The sequence below is a fragment of the Zalophus californianus genome, chromosome 9, assembly GCF_009762305.2.
Source record: "Zalophus californianus isolate mZalCal1 chromosome 9, mZalCal1.pri.v2, whole genome shotgun sequence".
Taxonomy (NCBI): domain Eukaryota; kingdom Metazoa; phylum Chordata; class Mammalia; order Carnivora; family Otariidae; genus Zalophus; species Zalophus californianus.
The window spans coordinates 82896789-82918866 of NC_045603.1; the positions used below are offsets into that span (position 1 = coordinate 82896789).

General features: G+C 34.9%; 1 protein-coding gene across 18 annotated transcripts in view; it reads left to right on the forward strand.

Moving 5' to 3' along the window:
* The window catches only part of SOX5 (SRY-box transcription factor 5), a 1040220-nt gene that overhangs the window by 918556 nt on the left and 99586 nt on the right, over nucleotides 1-22078 (forward strand). For all 18 annotated transcript variants that reach the window (XM_027594377.1, XM_035729355.1, XM_027594379.1 and 15 more), the window contains one exon: nucleotides 12680-12765. In XM_027594377.1, coding sequence (XP_027450178.1) covers nucleotides 12680-12765 — 86 coding nt within the window. The remainder of the gene's footprint in view (nucleotides 1-12679; nucleotides 12766-22078) is intronic.

Consider the following 22078-nt stretch of genomic DNA (forward strand, 5'->3'; position numbering starts at 1 on the left):
CAGAGAGAACTACAGCTACTTTTTAAATAGTACTATTTCCCTAATAATTTATTTTGGCTCTATGTTCAAAGAGTATTTTCTTAAACCTGTTTATATAGTCAGCTCATAACAACCCTTCACATTTTTTCCTAATATATTAAAGATAGCATTTGCTGACTACACAAACCTCAAACAATGTAGAAGTATAGAAAACAGAAACTAAAAGTTATCTGTCTACACTCATATACTCCTATAACCCCACTCCCCAGAGGTTATCACTGTTAACAATTCGGTACTTATTTTCCCAGGACTATAGATATAAAGATGTATTTATTTATACATACATATGTATATACATCTATTTATGTATAGATACAAATATGTAATATGTATGATGTGAACATATTTGTAGGTTGTAATGTATATGCTATGATACATATATACTGTGTATTTGATAGGTACTACATAATATATAAGGTATGTGAGGGTAAATGTTATATTAGGAATATAAAAAAAACATGGCCATCTTTTCTTTTCCCTAATTTTAGATCTCACTTATTCTGCATCATATTCGTTAATCTGGATTACCATATTTTATTTGCATTCCCCACTAATGAACATTTAATTTTGTATACAATATTTACAGTTAAATAATTCTAAGGTAAACATTTTTGTGTGCACATATTTGCCCCAAATGAATTCTTCATGTAACCAGTTCTATTCCCAATATATGGCATTTTACTTTCATTAATTTGTTCCTTTTTGAACATTTTTCCCAAGAGATTGCCTCTAAATTCTAATGCTCTCCTAGTTGGTTAATGGAAGGACTAAAACTTTGAAAATTGGCTGGTGTGAGTTAAGCTACAAATAAGCATCAATGAGACTTGTAATCCAAAACTATTAATTGTCTGGAGTTAATAAATTCTGTTAGGGAAAAAATTAAACAAGATATCAAAAGACCTTGGTAGTCACAATCCCATTTCAAATCATTCTGTGCCCTTAGGCTAGTCATTTTCTTCTTTGTGCCTTAGCTTTTTAATCTTTAAGGTAGCTACAATAATGTCTGCCCTACCCACTTCATAAGGAGATTGTAAAAACTAGATGGGAGAGTATAGGCATTTCTCAGGAATTTAAATTATTATATAAGTATAACATATCATTATTATTCATTAAATGTATAAGTCTGTTTTGAACATTTAGGATGTGACATAATGAAGAGAATTTCAGGAGTTGATTCTAGGCTTCTATACTTCTGACCAAGACTTTTGCATTATTTGGTTTTCATTTTTTTAGGGGGAGGGGATATTCCATAATATTTCTTAATTTTCAGAGGTCTAAAATATATCATTCTAGTAGAAAGCTCTCGACCATAAGTCATCCAAATGTATAGCTCATAGCCTTATTGTTTCAGGGTTTAGGAAACTCCCTGTTCTCAACCTGCAGATCACGGACTCTGGATACATTCCAGGAGGAAGGACATCGATGATAGAAAAGTGGAAAGGCTATAAAAGGTGTCAAAAAATGAAATGCTTGCTAAACCTTATTATTAAAAGTGGAAAATAAAAGAGAAATAGCATTTGTTTTGGTCTTAAGTGGCTTATACCAATGCCCCCTTCTAAATCACTACTTTCAAATGCCTAAAACATTTGGGGTGCTTTTCTGTGTGCCATTTATATCCTCGTAAGACACAGAAGCAAAATGTAGACACAGTAGTCTAATGTAGGTTCAGATATAGAAGCTGTTCCCTAATTAATGATTCTCTTAGAGCAGCTTAAAATGAATTATCATGCAATAGCTTAAATGATGCCTTAGTAGCAATACTGAAATACAGGAGGAAAAGGAAATTTCTTTGATTCATTGTCACCTCTTCAGGGATACTCAGATTTCTTAGATAATTAACCCAGGAATTTTCATTAGTGCTAGAATTCATTTAATTTATGGGCAAAGAGGTAAAGAAAGAATGCTCCATCTTTTATAATCAGAAATTTCTTCCTATTTTGAGAGGCATTTCTTAAAAAGTTTATCATCTCTAGCCAACTGGGTAACTATTAATTAAGTAGAATAAAGTTTTCATTTGCCATGCTCCATTTAAAAGACATAAAAATATTTCTTTGTGTGTGTGTGTGTGTGTGTGTCAGTATGACTTTTTTTTATTATGTTATGTTAATCACCATACATTACATCATTAGTTTTTGATGTAGTGTTCCATGATTCATAGTTTGCGTATAACACCCAGTGCTCCATTCAGTACGTGCCCTCTTTAATACCCATCACCAGGCTAACCCATCCCCCGCGCCCCCCTCCCCTCTAGAACCCTCAGTTTGTTTCTCAGAGTCCATAGGCTCTCATGGTTCATCTCCCCCTCCGATTTCCCCCCCTTCAGTTTTCCCTTCCTACTATCTTCTTTTTTTTAACAATATAATGAATTATTTGTTTCAGAGGTACAGGTCTGTGATTCAACAGTCTTACACAATTGACAGTGCTCACCATAGCACGTACCCTCCCCAATGTCTATCACCCAGCCACCCCATTTTTAAAAATCCTTTACTGAAAAAGTTAGCCTATGACAAAGCAGTGAAGAACTAACAATTACCTCAAAACATCTTCTTTTAAATAGATGTTTAGTCAGACAAGAGATAATTATTAATTTTACTTTCTCAAATAAAACTCATATGAAATATTTATATTTATTACTTATTTTATGAGCGTTTACTCTAAAATATTAGCATTCCTTATAAAAAGTTTCAAGTGTTAAAGTCTTATGCTATTCTAGCAAATCAATAAAGGCTTTACAGTTTTACCATTTTCTGCATTTGGAAACCCCTTTATTGAAACTTATGTATGCCATATCAGTTCTTCTGAACTTCTTAACTTGGATTGCACAAGATGATCTAGTGGAATTGTTATAAATTTAACTTACCTAAAAGGGAGAGAGGGAGGAGGTATAGGTGAACTTATCACCATAAAAAGCAAAGTTCACCTTGCTTGGATTTCAGAAAGTCTAAAATAATTTGAACAGTCATGATGATGAAAGATTTTATTTTGGTCATTTGTTTATATATAACATCTTTTCTGGTAAACACCTTGACCATGCTTAGGTGCCTTAATGACATCATAATAATGGTTTCTTGTTAGTGAACAGAAATTATTTTAAGATTTAAGAAATTAATATTATTTACTTTTAAATATTCAGTGAGATATGAATTGCTTTAAAATCAAAATTTACAAAAGAGATTATGGAATATTATAAAAGAACTATTTGATAAATGAAAATATTTTACAGAAGATTCTTTACCTCTTCTGGGTCCATATTCCCTTATATCCCCAAACTCTAGGCTTCTCTTTCCCCTCTATTCCCTATTGTACTTTTGTATCATTGGTCGATGATCATCTTTTTTTCATTATTGTTTGAATTAAACCCTGAATTGTTTGAATTAAATTGAACTGTTTGAATTAAACCCTGTACAAAAACTAATTTGTTCCTTATTGTATAATTATTTGCTCACAATCTGTTTCTTCTACTAAACTGTAAGTTTTTGCTATGGGAAGAGTGGTCTCCTGTGTTTGATATTTGTTAATTTCTTAATTAAATAAATTTTCTTCATTTATTCAGTCAATAAACATTTTAACAGCCTGTGCTATGTATTTAACAGAACTGTGCATTTTAACAGTTCCTGTACTAAGAACTGAGGATTTTAAAGATGAGTAAGACATAATGCCTGCCTTTAGGATGCTCATAGTGTATTTGGGGGAGAATGACAGATGTAATATGATAGACATATGCCTACAATTATAACAGAAGTCAGGGGAAAGGGAGTGAATTCAAATTTAAGAGAGGTGGAAGGTGTCAGGAAAGGCTTCTTGAAGTGGGGACCCCTAAGTCAAATTTCAAAGGATGAAGGACAACAAAGCAATTGAAGAAGTTGTTGGGGTGGAGGAATACAGAAACAACATTCCAAACAGAAGAAAGGAGCCTGAATGAAGGCTGGGAAGCAAGAGATGGAATAGGGTGTACATGGACCTATAAACAGTTGTGTTTTAAGAGTAAATTATAAAACAAGGAATGACAAGTGAGTAACGTGAGGACGTAAGAAGAGACAACTCAGGGACATATTTATACCCTGGATATGCTAGAGGAACTGAAAAACCACTGGGGCTTCCTCTCATCCTTACTTTTCAGCTCATCCATTTATTCATTTAGCAGATGTTTAGTATCTATTGTGCATTGGGCACTGCAGCTCCTGGACTTCTCTCATCTGAAGACCTAACCCAAGCCTAGCCCTTTCTTCCTCTGCTTCTTTCTTCCGTGATTTGAGTTCCAGTAAATTCTTCCTTTCTTTGGTAATTACTGTCTTTCTCATTCATTTGATTTTAATCATGTGGCTTTGTTTTATTTCCCTTTTGGTATCTGTATATCTTATTTTTGTAACTGGAAGTGTCATCAAGGCAAGACTATACCTTTTATTTCTTTGTGTCCTCCACATAGTATTAGATATGTATTAGTTGAAGGAAAACTAAATGAATATATCTATTTGAAAATTGAAGTCTGTATTTGCATAATATTCTAAAAATAGTCTATGATTTTTCTGAAACAATACTTTTTTACTGAAGTACTAATGTCTGTAGTACTTACAAACTGTAATAAGATCCTGTACATTTGTGTGTGTGTGTGTGTGTGTGTGTGTGTGTGTGTGTGTGTGTATAATGAGAATAATAATAAATCTATGGTACTGAATTGTGAAGATTAAATGAGATTTTATACACACACATAAATATGTTCATATATATGGATGTATATATGTATATTTATATATGTATATATGTAAAACATTTTAATAGAGTGCTAAAAGTCAACAAATACTAGTTGCCCACATTTCAAATCGGTAGGAGAATACTCAGAAAATGATGTTGGAGCAATTGAATAACTATTTGGGTAAAAAAATTAGTCATTCTTTAAACCATGTATTAAAAGCCCAAACTATAACTTTTTCTTCTTTTTTTTCTCCTGTATCTCTTTTCTCCCATCAAATTGGTCAAGTCTGTCTCCCAGTTCATTCCCTCCTCTCTTTTCCTTATCATTAGTTTAGGCCACTATCATTTCCCACTTGATTTACTGAAATGGTGTTTAACAAGTCTGTCTGTCTCCAGTCTCTCCCTCTTTCAAGAGATTCAATCCCTTGCCACAAAACTGATCCATCTAAAACACCCATCAGACTATGTCACTTGGCTGCTTAAAATCTTTCAATGACTTAACATTGCCTTCAAAGTGAAACACAGGACTCTAAAATATATGTTCTACCTACTTCTTATAGCTGCAGAGCTTACCCTTCCCTTATGGCATCACATACACTGAGAATATTAAAATATAACTGGAAGCAGGGGTCAGTAAAGGATAGTGGTTATGGTTAACACTGCCCTATCAATGGCAGGGGACTCCTTCCAAGCAGAAGGATCCCACCAATTCATCTTTGGGCCCATGAGCTGAAAGAAAGCACCATTCTTCAAAAGTTCTATATATAGTGTCCTTTTTACCTCATTTTTTCTTAGATTCTTACAGAGCTCCCTCCACCTGGAAGTTAGAGTTGGTAAGAGCAGAGTGTTTTAAGTCATGATCTGAGGAGATGATTAATTAGAGCAAATTAGTACTAAATGGTGGATGCTTACTGTGGGACTCTCTAGCAAATAGAAGACATGGAAAGTAGGTGGTAAAATGGTCCTGAAAGGTAATGTGGTAGTGAAACTAGTCATTTTTAAAGAGACATTTTAACAAATAACATTTCTTGAAACTGTTTCCAAGTTAAGTTCTTCTTTTCTTGAGGTTTCCAGAATACCTTCTACACTACCTTCTAGTTTGCTCATTGTATCATTGGATTGGCTTACATGTTTATCCCCCTCACTTGATCAGGAACTCGTCTAGGGCTGGGGTTGTCTGTGTCTATGTGTATGGATATTAATTTTTGTATTTCACAACACCTAGCAAAGGCAATCCGGTATTTGTCAAGGAAGCAAAACCAAACCAAACCAACAAACACAAAACCACGGAGGGCTAATAAAGGAATGAGTCTCCTTATTTCAGTGAAGATAATGCTGTAAAACTTTCCAGAACATTTATATTAGTTCAGTGGATGAAAGAGGGTATGTCCTTGACCAAGGGTAAGAATATACTTACTTGTTCTGACAATCTTCCTCAGCCTAAACAACCTTGTTGGAAAATATTGTTTTTCTTACTCTGTCGTATGTCGTAGAAATAAATCCTTCTTAGTGTCAGTGGGGATAATTATTATCTAAATATTCATTACTTTAACATTAATGCAATTAACATGCTTTCTGAGGGGTTATTGGGTTATTCAGTACTAACTATATCATTTATATCAATAGACTCTATAAGCTAAGTTGTATTCTAAAAACAATTGACTAAGATGCCTCAGTATATTTTTCAACTTTTTGAAAAAATTTGTTTTGAGCTAGAATTTTCCATACTTGGCTTTGAAATAAGAAGCAAATTAATTCTGGAAAGGGTTAGGGAAAAACTGTTCAAATGGTTAAAACCTAGGAAAGAGTAAAAGATATTACTTTTAACTAGTTGAAAGTCAATTTGAATAACTTACACATGGTTGAACTTTAAAAGTCAGAATGTTCCATTATCTAATTTTTAATAAGTATTTGATGAGGTATTTACAAAATAAACCTGTTGTAATATTTTTTTAGTATAGTTAAATAAGGGATGACACAAATAGATGACAGTAATTACTTCAATAAAAGATCTTTTTTTCCTCAACAGGTCTGAATTTCTCTTTTGCCATTAAGAACTACCCTTGACCTTGTTTTTTAAAGTCTTATAGATTCTGGGGGCGCCTGGATGGCTCAGTTGGTTAAGCGCCTGCCTTCAGCTCAGGTCATGATCGCAGGGTCCTGGGATGGCTCCCTGCTCAGTGGGGAGCCTGCCTCTCCCTCTCTCTCTATAGCTCCCCCTGCTTGTGCTCTCTCTCTCTCTCTCTCTCTCTCTGTCAAATAAATAAATAAAATCTTTAAAAAAATTAAAAAATAAAGTCTTATAGATTCTGTGTTCACTTCAGACACCAGCACATGCATGTAATGTATTTTGAATTTGATTAAGAGTTAAATTGCTGTATTGGCCATTTTCACAGTTATTGTATTTGTATTTGCTTAGTAACTTGGAGCAAATTTCGATCAAACTAATTCTGGGTATTTTGGGCCTGAAAAGTTGGCAATAAGGTAGACATGCTTCAAATTATGTATGTTTGTATGTTGAACAGTGCCTTAGACACAAACCTTTGAAAATTAGTTGATATCCTGTTTATGATTATATAATTATATCTTGGAAACTATATATGATTAAAGACACGTAATAGCTATTGCAGTCTTTTTAATTCATGCTGTGAGTCTTTTGTTTTCTCCAATTTACTTAAACATCAAATACACTGATATGTGACCATGTGTGGCAAACATATTATATTAGTTTGCTCGGGCTGCCATAACAAAATACCACAAACTGAGTGGCTTAAACCGAAAATTTTTTTCACAAGTTCTGGAGGCTAAAAGTCCAAGATCAAGGTGTCCATGGGGTAGATTTCATTCTGAGGTTTCTTTCCTTGACTTGTAGATGGCCATCTTCTCCTCCTCTGTCCTCACTTGGTTGTCCTCTGTGTTGTCTGTGTCCTAATCTCTTCCTCTTATACGAACAGTAGTCACACTGAATTAGGGCCCACCTGAATGACCTCGTTTTACTTTAATTACCTCTTAAAGGCTTATCTTCAAATACAGTAGCATTCTGAGATACTGGGGGTTAGTACTTCAACATGGAAATTTGGGGGGAGGGAGCACAACTCAGCCCATTACACATATATAAAATTATTTAGCTTGTATAAATGTTTTATGTATATACATGCATTTATGCCCACAATACAATATGGGATGTGTATAACAGAATAGTCATTCATTCATATGTATAAATGTTTTATATACATACATGCATTTACAGTATGGGATGTGTATAACATAATAGTCATTCATTCATATGTATAAATGTTTTATATATATACATGCATTAACACCCACACATATAGGATGTGTATAACGTAATAGTTATTCATTCATATGTATACAATTGACCCTTGAACAACACAGATTTATTCACACATTTGGATTGATAGCAAACACCTGCATAGGTATTTTGGGCACTTCTGAATTACTAACATCTAGTGGTTAGTAAGAAATTGAGTATGTGTTCATTTTAAGTTCATTAGTTAAAATCTCAACTTAGGTTAGAGATTGGGTCATTTTTAAAACCCCCGTATTACCTAACTTCTTTAATGACACTTGCTAAAACTTCATTTCATATCAATTTCCTTGTTGTATCCAAATATCCTTCAGTCTGGGATATGAAAAGTTTCCCAGCTTCTTGACTTCAGCCTCTTTTCCTTCTACCTTATTCTGTCACCTATCAGGTAAACTGATTTCTCTCCATTCCCTCAGCATGTCATACACGTGTTTTGATGCGTTTCACCCTACCTAAAACATCTATCCCCCTTCATCTGCAAATCTTCAAGTCCAAGTTCATTCTTATTTTTACCTTTATTCTCTAAAGACTGAAGCCTGGAATTAGTTCTCCCTTAACTCCCATAGAACTTATGGATGCTCAGTACTACTCAAATAAGCAACACTTAATTAGAAAAGATGGACGTGTAGTAGATAGAGACCAAGGTTTCTTTTGGTTTGGTTTGGTTTGGTTTGGTTTTGTCTTCCAAAGAACCCAGCAGAGTTCTGGTCACATGGTAGATGTTATAAGTGCTAATTTATTGACTAATTCACAACAGGGAAACTAAATTATATAAAATGAATTATCACTGTGAAGAGCATCATAGCCTCTATACTTTTACTATAGTTAATTGTAGGATTATATTGATTAAATGAGCAATATAAATAAATTACACAGTTTTAGCATTTAAGTTGCCTATTCTAATAGTCATACATTAATATTTGTTATTTTGGCTACTTTGCATAGTACAAATTCAGCTTTTATACATCTAAACTTCCCTTTACTTTATAAATTCAGATAGTGTTTTCTAGATTAAATATTAAAAATGCTAAATGCTAAATAAAACCTTATCCATTGTAACATCAGTCAGTTGTCCACTCTCTCCTATATCAACAGTTTTTTCTCTATTTATTGGATCTTTCTTGTTGGCATACAAGCATTCTATAATGTTTACAGGTAGATACCTTTTAAATAAGGTTTTCTTGACCACACGTCCTTCAATAATTACTGCAAAACACCTCAGTGGAATTGTCTATTCCAGCACCCCTCAAATGAGTGCAAATCATCTGGGACTCTTGTTAAAATTTAAATTCTAATTCAGAAGGTATATGCCTGCTGCTTTAACAAATTCTCCCAAAAGGTAGTGGCTTAAAACAACAAACATTTATTTGAACACAGCCATGTTGGGTACCTGTGGCTCAGGATCTTTCACAGAGTTGTGATCAAGGTGTTGCCCTGGACTGTAGTCATCTCTAGGCTTGACCTGGGGGAGAATCTGCTTTCAAGCTTTCTCCTTTGGTTGTTGGCAGGCCTTATTACTTGCTATTGACTGAAGACATCATTCCTTTGCTAGGCAAATGTCTCCATAGGGCACCTCTTAACACAACTGCTTGGTTCAAGACAGAGAGGGTAAGGATGGGGAGAAGACAAACTAGACAAAGCCAGAGTCTTCATGTAACCTAATATCTCAACACTTTGGCTTCTGTTCAAGGATAGGGGATTACACTAGGACATAAATTCAAGGAGAAAAGTAGGAGTCATTGGGGGTTCCATCTTAGAGGGTGCCTGCCCAAGTAGATTTGGGGTGGGGTCTTACATTCTGCATTTCTAAGGAACTCCTGGGTGATACCAATGCTATTCTTCAAGAACTTCACTTTGAAGAGCAAGGGTCTGCACTTTCTGCCTCCAATTTTACTTTTAATCATCCTTTGTTGATCACACTCACTCCAGTTAAGCTTTCTCACCCTCCACTCCACTGAAATTGCCCTTTTTGAAGTCACCAATGACTTCTACATTACTAAATCCAGCATTTGAAAAAAAATCACTTTCTGAAAATCTTTCCTTACTTGGCTTCTGGAACATCAAATTTATATTTCTCCTCCATTTTTCTGCTAGTTGCCTATCTCCCTGACTATAAATATTAGCATATTCTACAATCCAATCCTTGGACCTATATTTTACCTACAGTTAACTTCTAAATGGTATCATGAGGACTTATAGCTTTAAATTCCAGATGTATGCTGACCACTGTCAATTATGTCTCTGATGTGAATTCCTCTCCTCAAATCCTGACATGTTTACCAAGTGCCTCAAAGAATATCTCTACTCAGATATCTAATAATAATTTCAAACTTAAAATGTCCAAAACAGAATTATTTGCCCCCGTCCCCTCCACCCCCTTCCCCACCAGGCCCAACCTGGTAATCTTGCTTCTCGTTTATGTTTGCAAACCCAACGAACAGTACCACTCAGAAGCTAAATGCAGTGAAAAACATGAAAGTCATCCCTGAGTCCTCTCTTACTTTCTCATATGTAAACAATCATTAAGTTTTGTCCATTCCTCTTCTTTTTATCCCTTCACTTTCCCCATCATTCTCCATCTCAGCATCACGCTAGTGCAGACCATTTATTTTGTGTTGTACAGAGATGTGCATCTTTTTATTATTGATTCCAGCTTCCAACGTCCAGGCTAAGTGATTTTACTCAGCTCATCCTTTTTCCATGTTCATAGTTTCCTTTATCCTACAGAATAAAGTTTAGATTCTTTGTTTATAATGTCATACATAATCTGGCCCCTGATACCCTCTCCAGTCCCATCTACTTCCTTACCTGTGCCCTAAACTTCAGCAATGCGGGGCTATGACAGAGCACTCCCTTTTGACTGCGAGTCTTCATGAAAATTGTTTTCCTTCCAGGAAAGCTCTTCCTTTGCTTTTGCTTTTTCTTCTTTTCTTTTCTTTTTTTTTTTTTTTTAAGCTCTTCCTTTTCTTCTTTGTTTGGCTAGCTTTCACTTCATTCAGATTTCAGCTTCAACATAACTTCTTCCTGGAGACCACCTTTGACCTCTTAGACTAGGTTTGGAACACCCACAGTGCAGTGCCTAATGTTATATACTTCCCTATCTTACTTAACAGTCTTTGTATTTTCTACTAATCTTTGAATTATCTTTATTTTTTTCTCCCATTAAGCTGTAAGTTCTGGGAAGGCAGATCAGCAGTGGTGGATTCAGATATTTTGAAGCATGAAAAATATAATTTGGGGGCCCACTTCAAGAATATGTGTAATTATCTATTTATAATCATTGTTTTAAGTATATATATATATATATATATATAATTTTCAAAAACACACACAGAAGTGAAAAAAAGAATTTTCATTTATAAAAAGAAATCACAACAAAGTAAAAAAGCTGATAAATATAAAAATGTACGATCCTTTGAACTGCTAGGGGCCTTTCCCAGAACCCCAAATCTTAAGCTTCATTAAATATCCAGTAAATACACCTCTGCATATTAGTCTTCTTTAAAACTCTATTTCTAGTATCAAGAGCAGTGCTTGATACATAGTGGATACTCAATAAATATTTTTGAATGACTGTATTAATTGAGTTATTTTCAGTTATATTTTCCATACATTTACACTGAACAAAATTTTCACAAACTAGATTACTAAAACAATCTGTTTTATATGTTAGAAAATGGTTCTTATAACTTTTTTATTTTTTACTATGGTCATATTTCAAATATTAATAATGTACATATCTGTTAGCATATCATTGGGCTCTATACAAAAAGTGTATGTACTTCTTTACTAAGTGAAAAAAATTTGCATGAAAAACATACCCTATAATCTTCTACATGTGTTTATATGTATATATATTTGTGTGTGTTTCTATATCTTTATAGATCACATGTATTAAAACTTTAATTTTGAATTACTAAGATTTTGTTTTTTCAGATACCACCACAAGTAGAAACCCTTCAGGGAGAAACCATCTATTCTCTGTTTTCTTTATAATATGTTTTTATAAACATTTATCTCTGGGATAATAAAGATTCCAGTATTTTATATAACAAAAATGCATAAAATGTTTTCTTTGCTATGAATTTGTCCACAAGATATTATTTAAAGAGGCTATTTGAATTGAGACAGTAACATTGCATTCAAAAGATAAGCTATTTGGCTTAAATCTCTAGTTTGTTAAAATAGAATTAAGTTTAGTTAAGTTCCTTTTATAATAACAATTAAATGTGCTGAGAGTTGGTGTGCTCCTATCAAGACTGTTAGGGTGTGTGTGTGTGTGTGTGTGTGTGTGTGTGTGTGTGTGTGTGTGTGTGTGTGTGTGTGTGTGTGTGTGTGTGTAGCCCTCTGATCAATGCACACTTTTTCCTCCCATTTTCCTAAATACATCATGAAAAAAGGATGAGGTTTCCGCCTTAATTGCTTGTGCCTTTTATTCACATTCCTCTCTCAGCCAGAATTGTGAAAAGAGTGTTAGTAAAAGGCTGCACAATAGAGCTTTTCATTAGGCCCCAGCAAGGCACACAAAAGAAGGCTTTTGGAAAGAGTGAATGCACGAGTTTAATTTGCAGGTGGAGAGTAGATGAAAGGTGCTGACACCTCTATTATTCTCTTACTTAGGTGACCCTTACCCTGTTCAGCTGATCCCAACTACCATGGCAGCTGCTGCCGCGGCAACACCAGGCTTAGGCCCGCTCCAACTGCAGGTAAGTCGGGAAACAATGCAGGAGAGACCAAGGTTAAGTAAATATCGAAAACGGCTATTATCGTGTTAAAGCGGAATAAAACTGCCGAGTGATATTTGTCTCACCCTTTTTTTTGTTTTTGAATTTACTTGCACTGATCCTCAACCAAAAGTTGAGATGTTGATCCTTTTCATTATTTGTAGCCTTGTTTTCTGTACTAAAGGCAGCTTATTGTAATTTTTTATGGCCTGCTATGATTTGACAAAAATGGGTCTAATTTTGCTTTGAGGACTGTGTAACATAATTTCGTCATAGAATGGTCCTCATCGAGATAAGAACAAAAACTGTCCACGACATTCAAACAGATTGTTATGAATCAAGGCAACTTGACAAAAATTACATTTAAAAATGTTCAGGACACCCAGTATTATGGACTCTGTAGGTCTTTTTATTCTCCTGCTAATGCCAACTCCATTGGGCAAAGATAAGTAAACCAAAAAAGCAAGCACCTAAATGAGCGCTACTTTATCCAGACATCCCAGTTAAAACCTTTATAGCCCTGAAGAATACATATTCCCATATCTCCAAGAATGTCAGTGATAATTTTACTGTAACTTTACCAGATGTCCAAGTGATTTTAGAAATTTTGTCTCTGGAGTTGGAAAGAATATCAGTAATATTTTATTAAAGGTATCTTTCATTATTAACTATTTAAATCTTTGAATCAGCATCCTGCAAACTCTTCCCTAGTTTCTGGTGTTATGGACTTCATAGTTATGCAGTTAACAGGAAAAACAGATCATCTAATAATAGAATTAATCTCCCTGTGAGAAGTTTTATATTTTCCTCTGCCTGAAAGACACAGTATGCCTGTGAACCCAGACATAAAGCAGTTGTGCTTAATAAACTTAAATTGCATTCATGAAAGTGCATTGTCATGATAGATGATCTTCGTCTGTAAGGAAAAAATAGAGTTTTACATTGTAGCATTAAGAGACAGATACATCTGGTCAGCACAGGGGATTGTCGGAAGACCCGCTGGGTTTCTGAAAACCCAGTCAAGTCTCACAGGAAGAACTCGCAAGGAACTGAGACATACTATGTTCTACAGAGGTTAATAACAGTCATTCCTATTCTACCTTTTCTGTGAAAAGCTACAATGTGAGTGTTTGTTTCTCTGAGCTGGAAATACCTTGGGAAGTGTTAGAGCCATGGGGACAATTAGAGTAGCCTAATATTTGTTATCCTTTGCAATAATGACAATACAGGAGAGTGGTTGCAAAAGGTAAAACTAAAAAGAGTAGTGAAATTAAAGGAAGAGGCAAGAATATCCAGCAATCCCTTGGATTAATGGTGAGAGGAAGCAAGGGCAAGTTGGAGGCATCTCCTATGTTTCATTGTAGGATTCTAGTAGAAAGTAGCTTCATTAGGCAACAATCCAAACTTCTTTTCCTATAGAGATACTATTAAAATATTTGAAATTCTTTTATTTCCATCCTTATGTCAGGTTCCCTTATAAATTTTTTTTTCATTTTCGGAAAACAAGAAAAAGACACCAAACATATTTGCTCTTTTTTTTTTAATTTTTTATTGTTATGTTAATCACCATACATTACATCATTAGTTTTTGATGTAGTGTTCCATGATTGTTATGCACAAACGTATTTGCTCTTGCTTTCACTACAATTTGATCTATAAATAGAATAAAACTCTTTTTTACATAAGTGGCATTGTACCCATAAATGAGTACACAAAATATATGAATTTTAGTTAGGGTCTCAGTAAACCAGCACTGTGGTATAATAGGAAAATTAATAATCCAAAACTCTTTTGTGATAAGTCCTTAGCTACTGTTAAAACATTTACACACACACACACACACACACACACACACACACACACACACACGTTCTTTACTCATGATTTAAAACTGGTACTCAAATGCAAACACATTTCATAAGAATGTCATCACAGAGTATCTGGCTTTTCTTTGAAGTGGACTGACTCTACCCTTTGCTAGGACTTCTACTACTGGCTTTGCCACTCATATTCCTGACACTGTATTCACAGATCCCTGACCTTGACTTCAGCTTTCCCCAGAGTCGCAAAGGAGACCTATAATACTTGCCTTCTTTTTGCTTGAAGGTGACAGTCAAATTCGATTCTTCCCCCACAGACCTGCCCCGATGGGTCAGAGACAAACTAACTACAACACCTAGTCAGAAGGTCTTATCTTAACCCTTATCCAACATCCGCCCCAATCTTGAATACCTTTTTCTGAGAAGTTTCATTTCAGTGGGGTGTAATGTTTGATCCAGTTTTAATTTTCTTCAAACTCTGCTTTTAATCAGACTCCATCAGATCCCCATTTGCTATCCCTTAATCATACCATGAGTAGGCTCCATCACTTCCAGGTCCTTCTCAGACACTAAGATTCTCTTCCAGTTATTAAGATTTAGTCCTAGATTCTTATGCTAGGTTCTTTGGCAAGGCTTTCATTTCATTCTTACTACAACACCTCATGTTATGTATTAATATCTCCATTTCACAAGAAAACTGTGTCACAGAGTCCAAAATCCATGATTTTTAAACCATTATAGTTGCTTCTCCAAGTACGGGAGATTTTAAACTTTGGAGACATTGCCCCTCTTAGGACATTTGCTAACTCAGCAATAAGCTAATCAAATTATAACAATAATGCTGATTAATTGGCACTCATACAAATACACTATATGCATCACAGTGCTGGAAGAAGTAACCAGATTCATAAGGACAGCTATCTACTTCAGGCTGCATTTTCATTTTATCCCTCTTTACACAGATACATGTTAATTCAAGCCTCTCTTTTTGAACAGCCAGATCTAAGGAATGACACTATAAATATATTCCTACTCATCATTGACTTTGTTTGCCTGCCATTTGTGTTTTCTTTTGAAACAGTCTTTGGCACGTAATTGTTCATAACCTGGATAACATAATGTTAAATAGAACCAAAAAACCACGACCTTCCTTAAAGAAAGAATGAAGATGAGTACAGTTATGTTAAAAGACAAGCAAAATGACATGTTTTAAATTAAGCCACTATTTATTACTTAATATTATTTCACATTCCTGGATAAAAATCATGAAATTCTTGCCATATTACATTTTAAAATCACCTTATTTACGTACTGTAGGAGCAATTAAAGTAATGTAGGCAATGTGATATATTTAGTTTTATTTTTCATGAAGAAAAAATAGCTTAATCTGGATTATGTATACAAAGCATACAAATTAACATGTGCCAAGGCATCATTTTATTTATTTCTTTTTGAGGTGCCTGGTTGGCTCAGTTGGGAGAGCATGCAACTCCTCATCTCAGTGGTGTGAGTTCAAGCCCACTGGGGGTAGAGCTTACTTTAAAAAATATATAAAATAAAAATTGATTTTTACAGTGAAATACCTGCCTGTTTCTAGCTGTTCAGTCTCTCCTGAGACTCAGATCTATATAGACAACTATTTGTTGGCTATAAAGAGGAAACATGTAGGTGTTTACAGACAGTATATACTGAGTACAGAATGCACCTTCCCAGTTCTCTTTCTTGCCCCTAGACCGGCTCATTCTCTGGTCTTAGCAAATGGCTCCATTCCATCTCTTGCTCAACCTGGAGACATGAGAGCTCTCCTTTTCTCCTCTTCCTCTACACCTCCTCATTCACTGTCTATTCATTACACCTAATAAATACATTAAGGATCCATCCATTTCTTTCCATCTTAACTAGTACTCTTCTGGTCAGGCTACCCCCACTGCTTGCCTGATTTACCACACTAGCCCCGAAACTGGCCTCTGTCTTCACCTGGCCCCCCTCTGATGCTCTCTTTCTACTCTACATTAGGTGGAAGGATCTTTCTGATTTTAGAAAATCTGATCATGTCCTCATCCTATTTGAAGAACCTTAAACAACTCCCTGATGTTTCCAAGTTTTCTGGATCTTTGCATGTGGTGTTTCCTCTTTCTGGAACCCCATAACCCACCACCTTTACCAAGCCAACTGCTATTTCCCTGAGGTTGTAACTTAAAACATCACTTTTTAAAGGAATACTTCATTGTCCCCAAGTCTAGATTAATGGAACACCGAAGGCATCGTTGGCTCATGGAAGAAAAAAAAATTAGTAGTTTGAATTCAGTAAGATATCCATTGAAATTTTATACCTATTCTAATGTGATGACATAAACTTAGGAAAACATTGTATGCCTACTACCATGTTTAGCACGACAGTATTTTCTTTACCTGTATTTAAAGAAATATTTTTATAATAGTTGTGCTACATACTACCCTATTCAGTCTGCTCCAGTTACACTAAGCCTTTGCTGTCCCTTGACCTGCCGAGGTGTGCTCCCACTTTAGAGCTTTATATTAGCTGTCCCTCTACCTGAAATACTCTTCCCTCTGCCTGGAAGGCTCATTCTCTCACCTCATTCAAGAATTTGCTTTAATGTCATCTCTCGGAGGCCTACCCTAACTAACCTGTTTAAATCACAAAATAACCCTCCCAGAGATACCACATTTTCTATTTCCCTTATTCATTTTTTTTTCCTATAGCACTTGTCATCTTCAAACATAGTATCTAACTTATTATGTTTTTTTATTTGTTGTCTGTTCCGAGTATTCTCTAAGCTTCACCAGAGCAGGGACTGTCATTTTTGTTATTGTTGTTCAATGGTGAATCTCCAGTGCTCAGATTAATGCCTAGCAAATAGCTGGTGCTCAATATGTACGTACAAAATGAAGGAAACTATCATGAGCTAACGGTCATAATAATTTTTAATAATATAACAAAGCAGTAGGTGATTAATTTCTGGGACAAGTGATATTAATTTAAAGACCTGGGAAATTTATATTTTTCAGCCCCTCCTGGAAGATTCTTAGTATATGAGAAATCCCTAGCTCTCTCTCTTCTGTTCTATCCCCCCTTTATCTCATCATAACCGTGGGCTGCTGCATAAAGAATGTGTTTTAGCATTTATTACAGTTTATGTAATTCCTTTAAAGTAATTAGAATTTACACATATAAAAAAGACCAAACATCCTAACGTTAGACTATTCTTGTATTGTTTGTTAATGTATGTATAGACATACATAAGAATATGAACTGCTGGAGGTACTTTGACTCAATACAGCTCAGCTTACCTACACAACACTAAAGTAAGTGATTTCTAAATAATGGAAGGGTGCGTTATCAAAATAATAACTATCCATTCAGCAATATCATATACTGGGTTTACCCTTTTATGTTATTTCCTCCCTTTCCTTCTTTTTTTTTCTTCAGACTGCCTTTTATTTTTTTTCTTTCAAGAGCCAATGATGCTCTTGACATTTGTTCTCCTGATACTGTCTCTTTTTAGAGGAGGGATTGATTTGTATAGAAAACTAATATAGCTTCATTTCAGTATCAAAAAGTGAGTATAATTATTTAAGCCAAATGAAGTTACACTTTGAATCTTTTGGATGTTTGCGCCTGGATAAAAGCTAAGTGAATCATCTATTTCTAATTAATAAAACCAAAATGATGGCAACGGTCCATCGAACATTCCTTTCTCATATTCGTTGTTGTTAATTTTCATTTACTTAATGGGCAGCATAATTTTTTAATAGTAATAGTTATAATATATGTAGTATTTCTATTTTTTAAGCTAGGTTTCTAAGATTTGAAATTAGAAGGAAATATTTATCCATTTATTTCTCACTTTATAAATACAGTATTTGTGTTGGCCAAAACATGGTTGCCACCTGTTCTACCTATAGGAAGCCAAAAATGTCGACTCCAACCAATGATTAATAGTGATAAGCAAAGGGAAAAACATTGAAATTATTCTTGGATGGTCATATTTTACTCAAAATAAGCAAGTAGCATTCATTCAAGATTTTTTACTGGATTGGTGAAACTTTTTAATGAATTCAGTAGGATTACTTTTTAAATCTGTAATAGTATTTTTGGAATAAAGACTCAGAATTACAAGTTGTCATAATTGAAATCACATGGGGCTATCATTCCAGTAACCAGTACCATCAGTAACATGCATTCTTTGGGGCTGAGAAAATGAGAGATGACTCGTGATCAAGTTAGAGAATGAATCATACAAAATATCAACGGAAATCAATCTTTTTTCATAGCTATCAAAGGTACATGGAAGTCCTGGTGGAAATGGCTTAAGCTTCTATCTGATAGAGAGTAACATCAAGGCAGACATGGATGAAAAACTGAAGTTCATCTTTTTATCAACCTCCTGCCAGTCTCCGAAGGAGGTCAATAATTATGACAGGACACAGATAAATGTTTCATATTTCCCAGAGCACTGTAAGTGACTGAGCACGGCTTTATGTGTCTGACCAAGAGAAACGCCCAGAAAATCAATAAGGGAGAAATAACCATATGGAGAGGTCTGGATGTAAGGATTTTTACCTTCTTATTGAAAGAATTACTTACAAGGGTGGTCTTCATCTTTACCTACCTACGTGTACAATTCAGTGTAACTTTTAGGTCGTCATCATTTCGTACAGGGTGAAAAATGCTCAACTGCTCCTCATTTCAGTCGCAACCCTGGTGCGCTGTTTGCTGTCGGTCTTCTGTCTGCATGAGTGAGCTTCCTTGTAGGTTAAAAGAGTGAATTCCCTCTTTTCCTCTCCCTTCGACCCTGAGCCTGCAGGGCAGACAGACAGAAGCACACATATGATTAATACAGCACAGCTGCAAGTGTGAGTCATTTGCATATGTATTAATAGAGGCAAAAAACCCAACAATTAAATTATATACAGAGACATTCTGCATACTAAAGAACATATGCAAATAGGCCTGAAAAAGTGCAGCCAACATTTTCTCCGACTTTTCCAAGCCCATATGGGCTAGAGTCAGAACCCAGCAGTGTTCAAGAATCTCCTTTAAGGACGAACTGTTAGGAACTACTTTCATAGTTATTACCACCCCTAGGCTTCCCGGGAGCTGTTTTGACATTTGGACAATGGAGACAGTACAAGCAGTGTCTTTTTCATGCTATTTCTGTATTTCCTTGTTTCCAGCAGTTCCATGGTATCTCATTACATGCTAACAGAAACTCTAGTACATGTGTGCTTTTCCACAGAACCCATTTTTATTGTAATGGCCAATCAAATTAATGCTAAACTTTAAATTGTATTTGAAGTCCTATCTTTGCTCGCACTGAAGTAATAAAACTATTTGTCAGCGCCAGGTTTTCTTCTCCCAAGTCAGTCCATGCCCATTTCTTGTTGGCATTCTATGTTCTCTTAATCAAAACATACTTAGGTTGCTCTAAAATGTTTCGTGGCTAATTACCATACATAAAAGGATTGCAAGGCTCGAGGCCAACAGTAGATTCAAATCTAAGAACAATACCAATGTATTGAAATTTTCAAAGTGTGAAGTCTTTTCATGTTACCAAGAAAAACAAACTACTCAATTTTCTAGTCTTGGCTTATATATAAGAAGAGAGAGCGACTAACATTCTTCAGATTCACAGATTGTATTTATAGTAGAAATTTATTCTTCAACCTAATTGTCAAATTAGTTGATATCACTAGTATCCTTTAATTTATTCAAGGAACCTTTCATAGAGACAAGCTCAACTTTAGGAGTAATATTTCACATAAGTAGAAGTTATTACCCTAATAGGACCAATAAGAATCTTGAACCTAGGGGTGCCTGGGTGGCCCAGTCGGTTAAGCATCTGCCTTCGGCTCAGGTCATGATCCCAGGGTCTTGGGATCGAGTCCCACATTGGGCTCGCTGCTCAGTGGGGAGTTTGCTTCTCCTTCTCTCTCTGACACTCTGCTCATGCTCTCTCTCCCTCTCTCCCTCTCTCTCTCTCTCTCTCTCTCAAAGAAATAAACAAAATCTTAAGAAAGAAAAGAATCTTGAACCTAAAGAACCCAAATGAAGACAGATGCCCTTAAGAGGAACAAATGCTGGTGTTTGTTGATACCAGAAAACTGTTGAATATTATCCTTGAATATTATCCATTATTTGCATGCCTAAGTCTCAGAGCATGCAAATGGAACATGTAAATTACATTACATAGAACTGGTAAACATAGGGCAGAAGTCTTTATAGTTAATTAATTATATACAGAAAAACTTAGTCTCTCAGCAGGGGATAATTAGAAAGTATAAAGACCAAAGCAAAAATTTTTATTATATTAAGGCATTAGCCATAGACTAATATTTGAAGAGGCACTGTTGCTTAGTGAGAGGCCTTATAATGTAATGGTTAAAAGTGTGGCACCTGCAACCATCTGTGCCTTCAAGATCCAAGGTTCTTCTATTCACCAGCTCTGTGACTTTGGGCAAGTTATCTAACTTCTCCATCCCTGAATTTTTTGTCTGTATAACGTGGGCATAAATGATATCTTATTGTGAGGATTAAATGAGATAATATACATAAAGTGCTTAGAGCAATAAAAGTATTAATTGCCATCTATCAAATATTATGTGCTAGGTAATAAATGCTTGGTATTATTAGTTGTTTAATAAGGGTTATTAGCCGAAATTAAAACTACTTCTTTCTAAAAAGCAGTCTTACAAATTAGGACTTGGCAGACTTCTCTTACCTGGATTTACTTTGCAGGGCAGCAGGTAAAGCAAGTTAGTAAAATTGAGGCTTATCATCTTATTTATGGGGAAATAATTGTATTCCCCTGTGTCGTGTAATTTTAAGACCCATCACAAGACTCTGGAAAGCAATGAGTTTACTTATCCCCCCAAAATATGAGAAGTTACTTGGAGTATAATGTTCTGTATTTTGCTATTGCTCACTATCTCAATATTTATATCTATAAAATAAAAATAATGCCTCCTGTTGAGTACTGTTTTTCCATGTGTATAATGCAAATGAATTGTCTTGATGAGCCGCCCAGAACTATTCTAAATAAATACCTTATAAACTTTAAAATGTTATTTACATAGATACCTTTAATGTAATATGCATTTTTAAATAAATAATATAAAAAAGATTTTCTGGTATCACTCTTCAAAGATTACTCTTTTTCTAGATATATTCTGCTACTAAGCAGAATATATACTCTTATTGTATTCTGTTGTCTATAGATACTAAACTATTTCTCATATAAATTTGAGAAAATTTATGAGCTTTTCATGACTCCCTTTAAGGAAATAATTCCTATGGTTTCGAACTTGAATGTGGAAGCAAATTATTTTTATAAACCCCATAGTATCCTGAAAATTGTATTTACTCAGCAAATGTTTATTCTTTGTAAGTGCTTAAGCTAGGCATCATAAGGAATGCAAAGATGAAGGGCACCTGGGTGGCTCAGTCGTTAAGC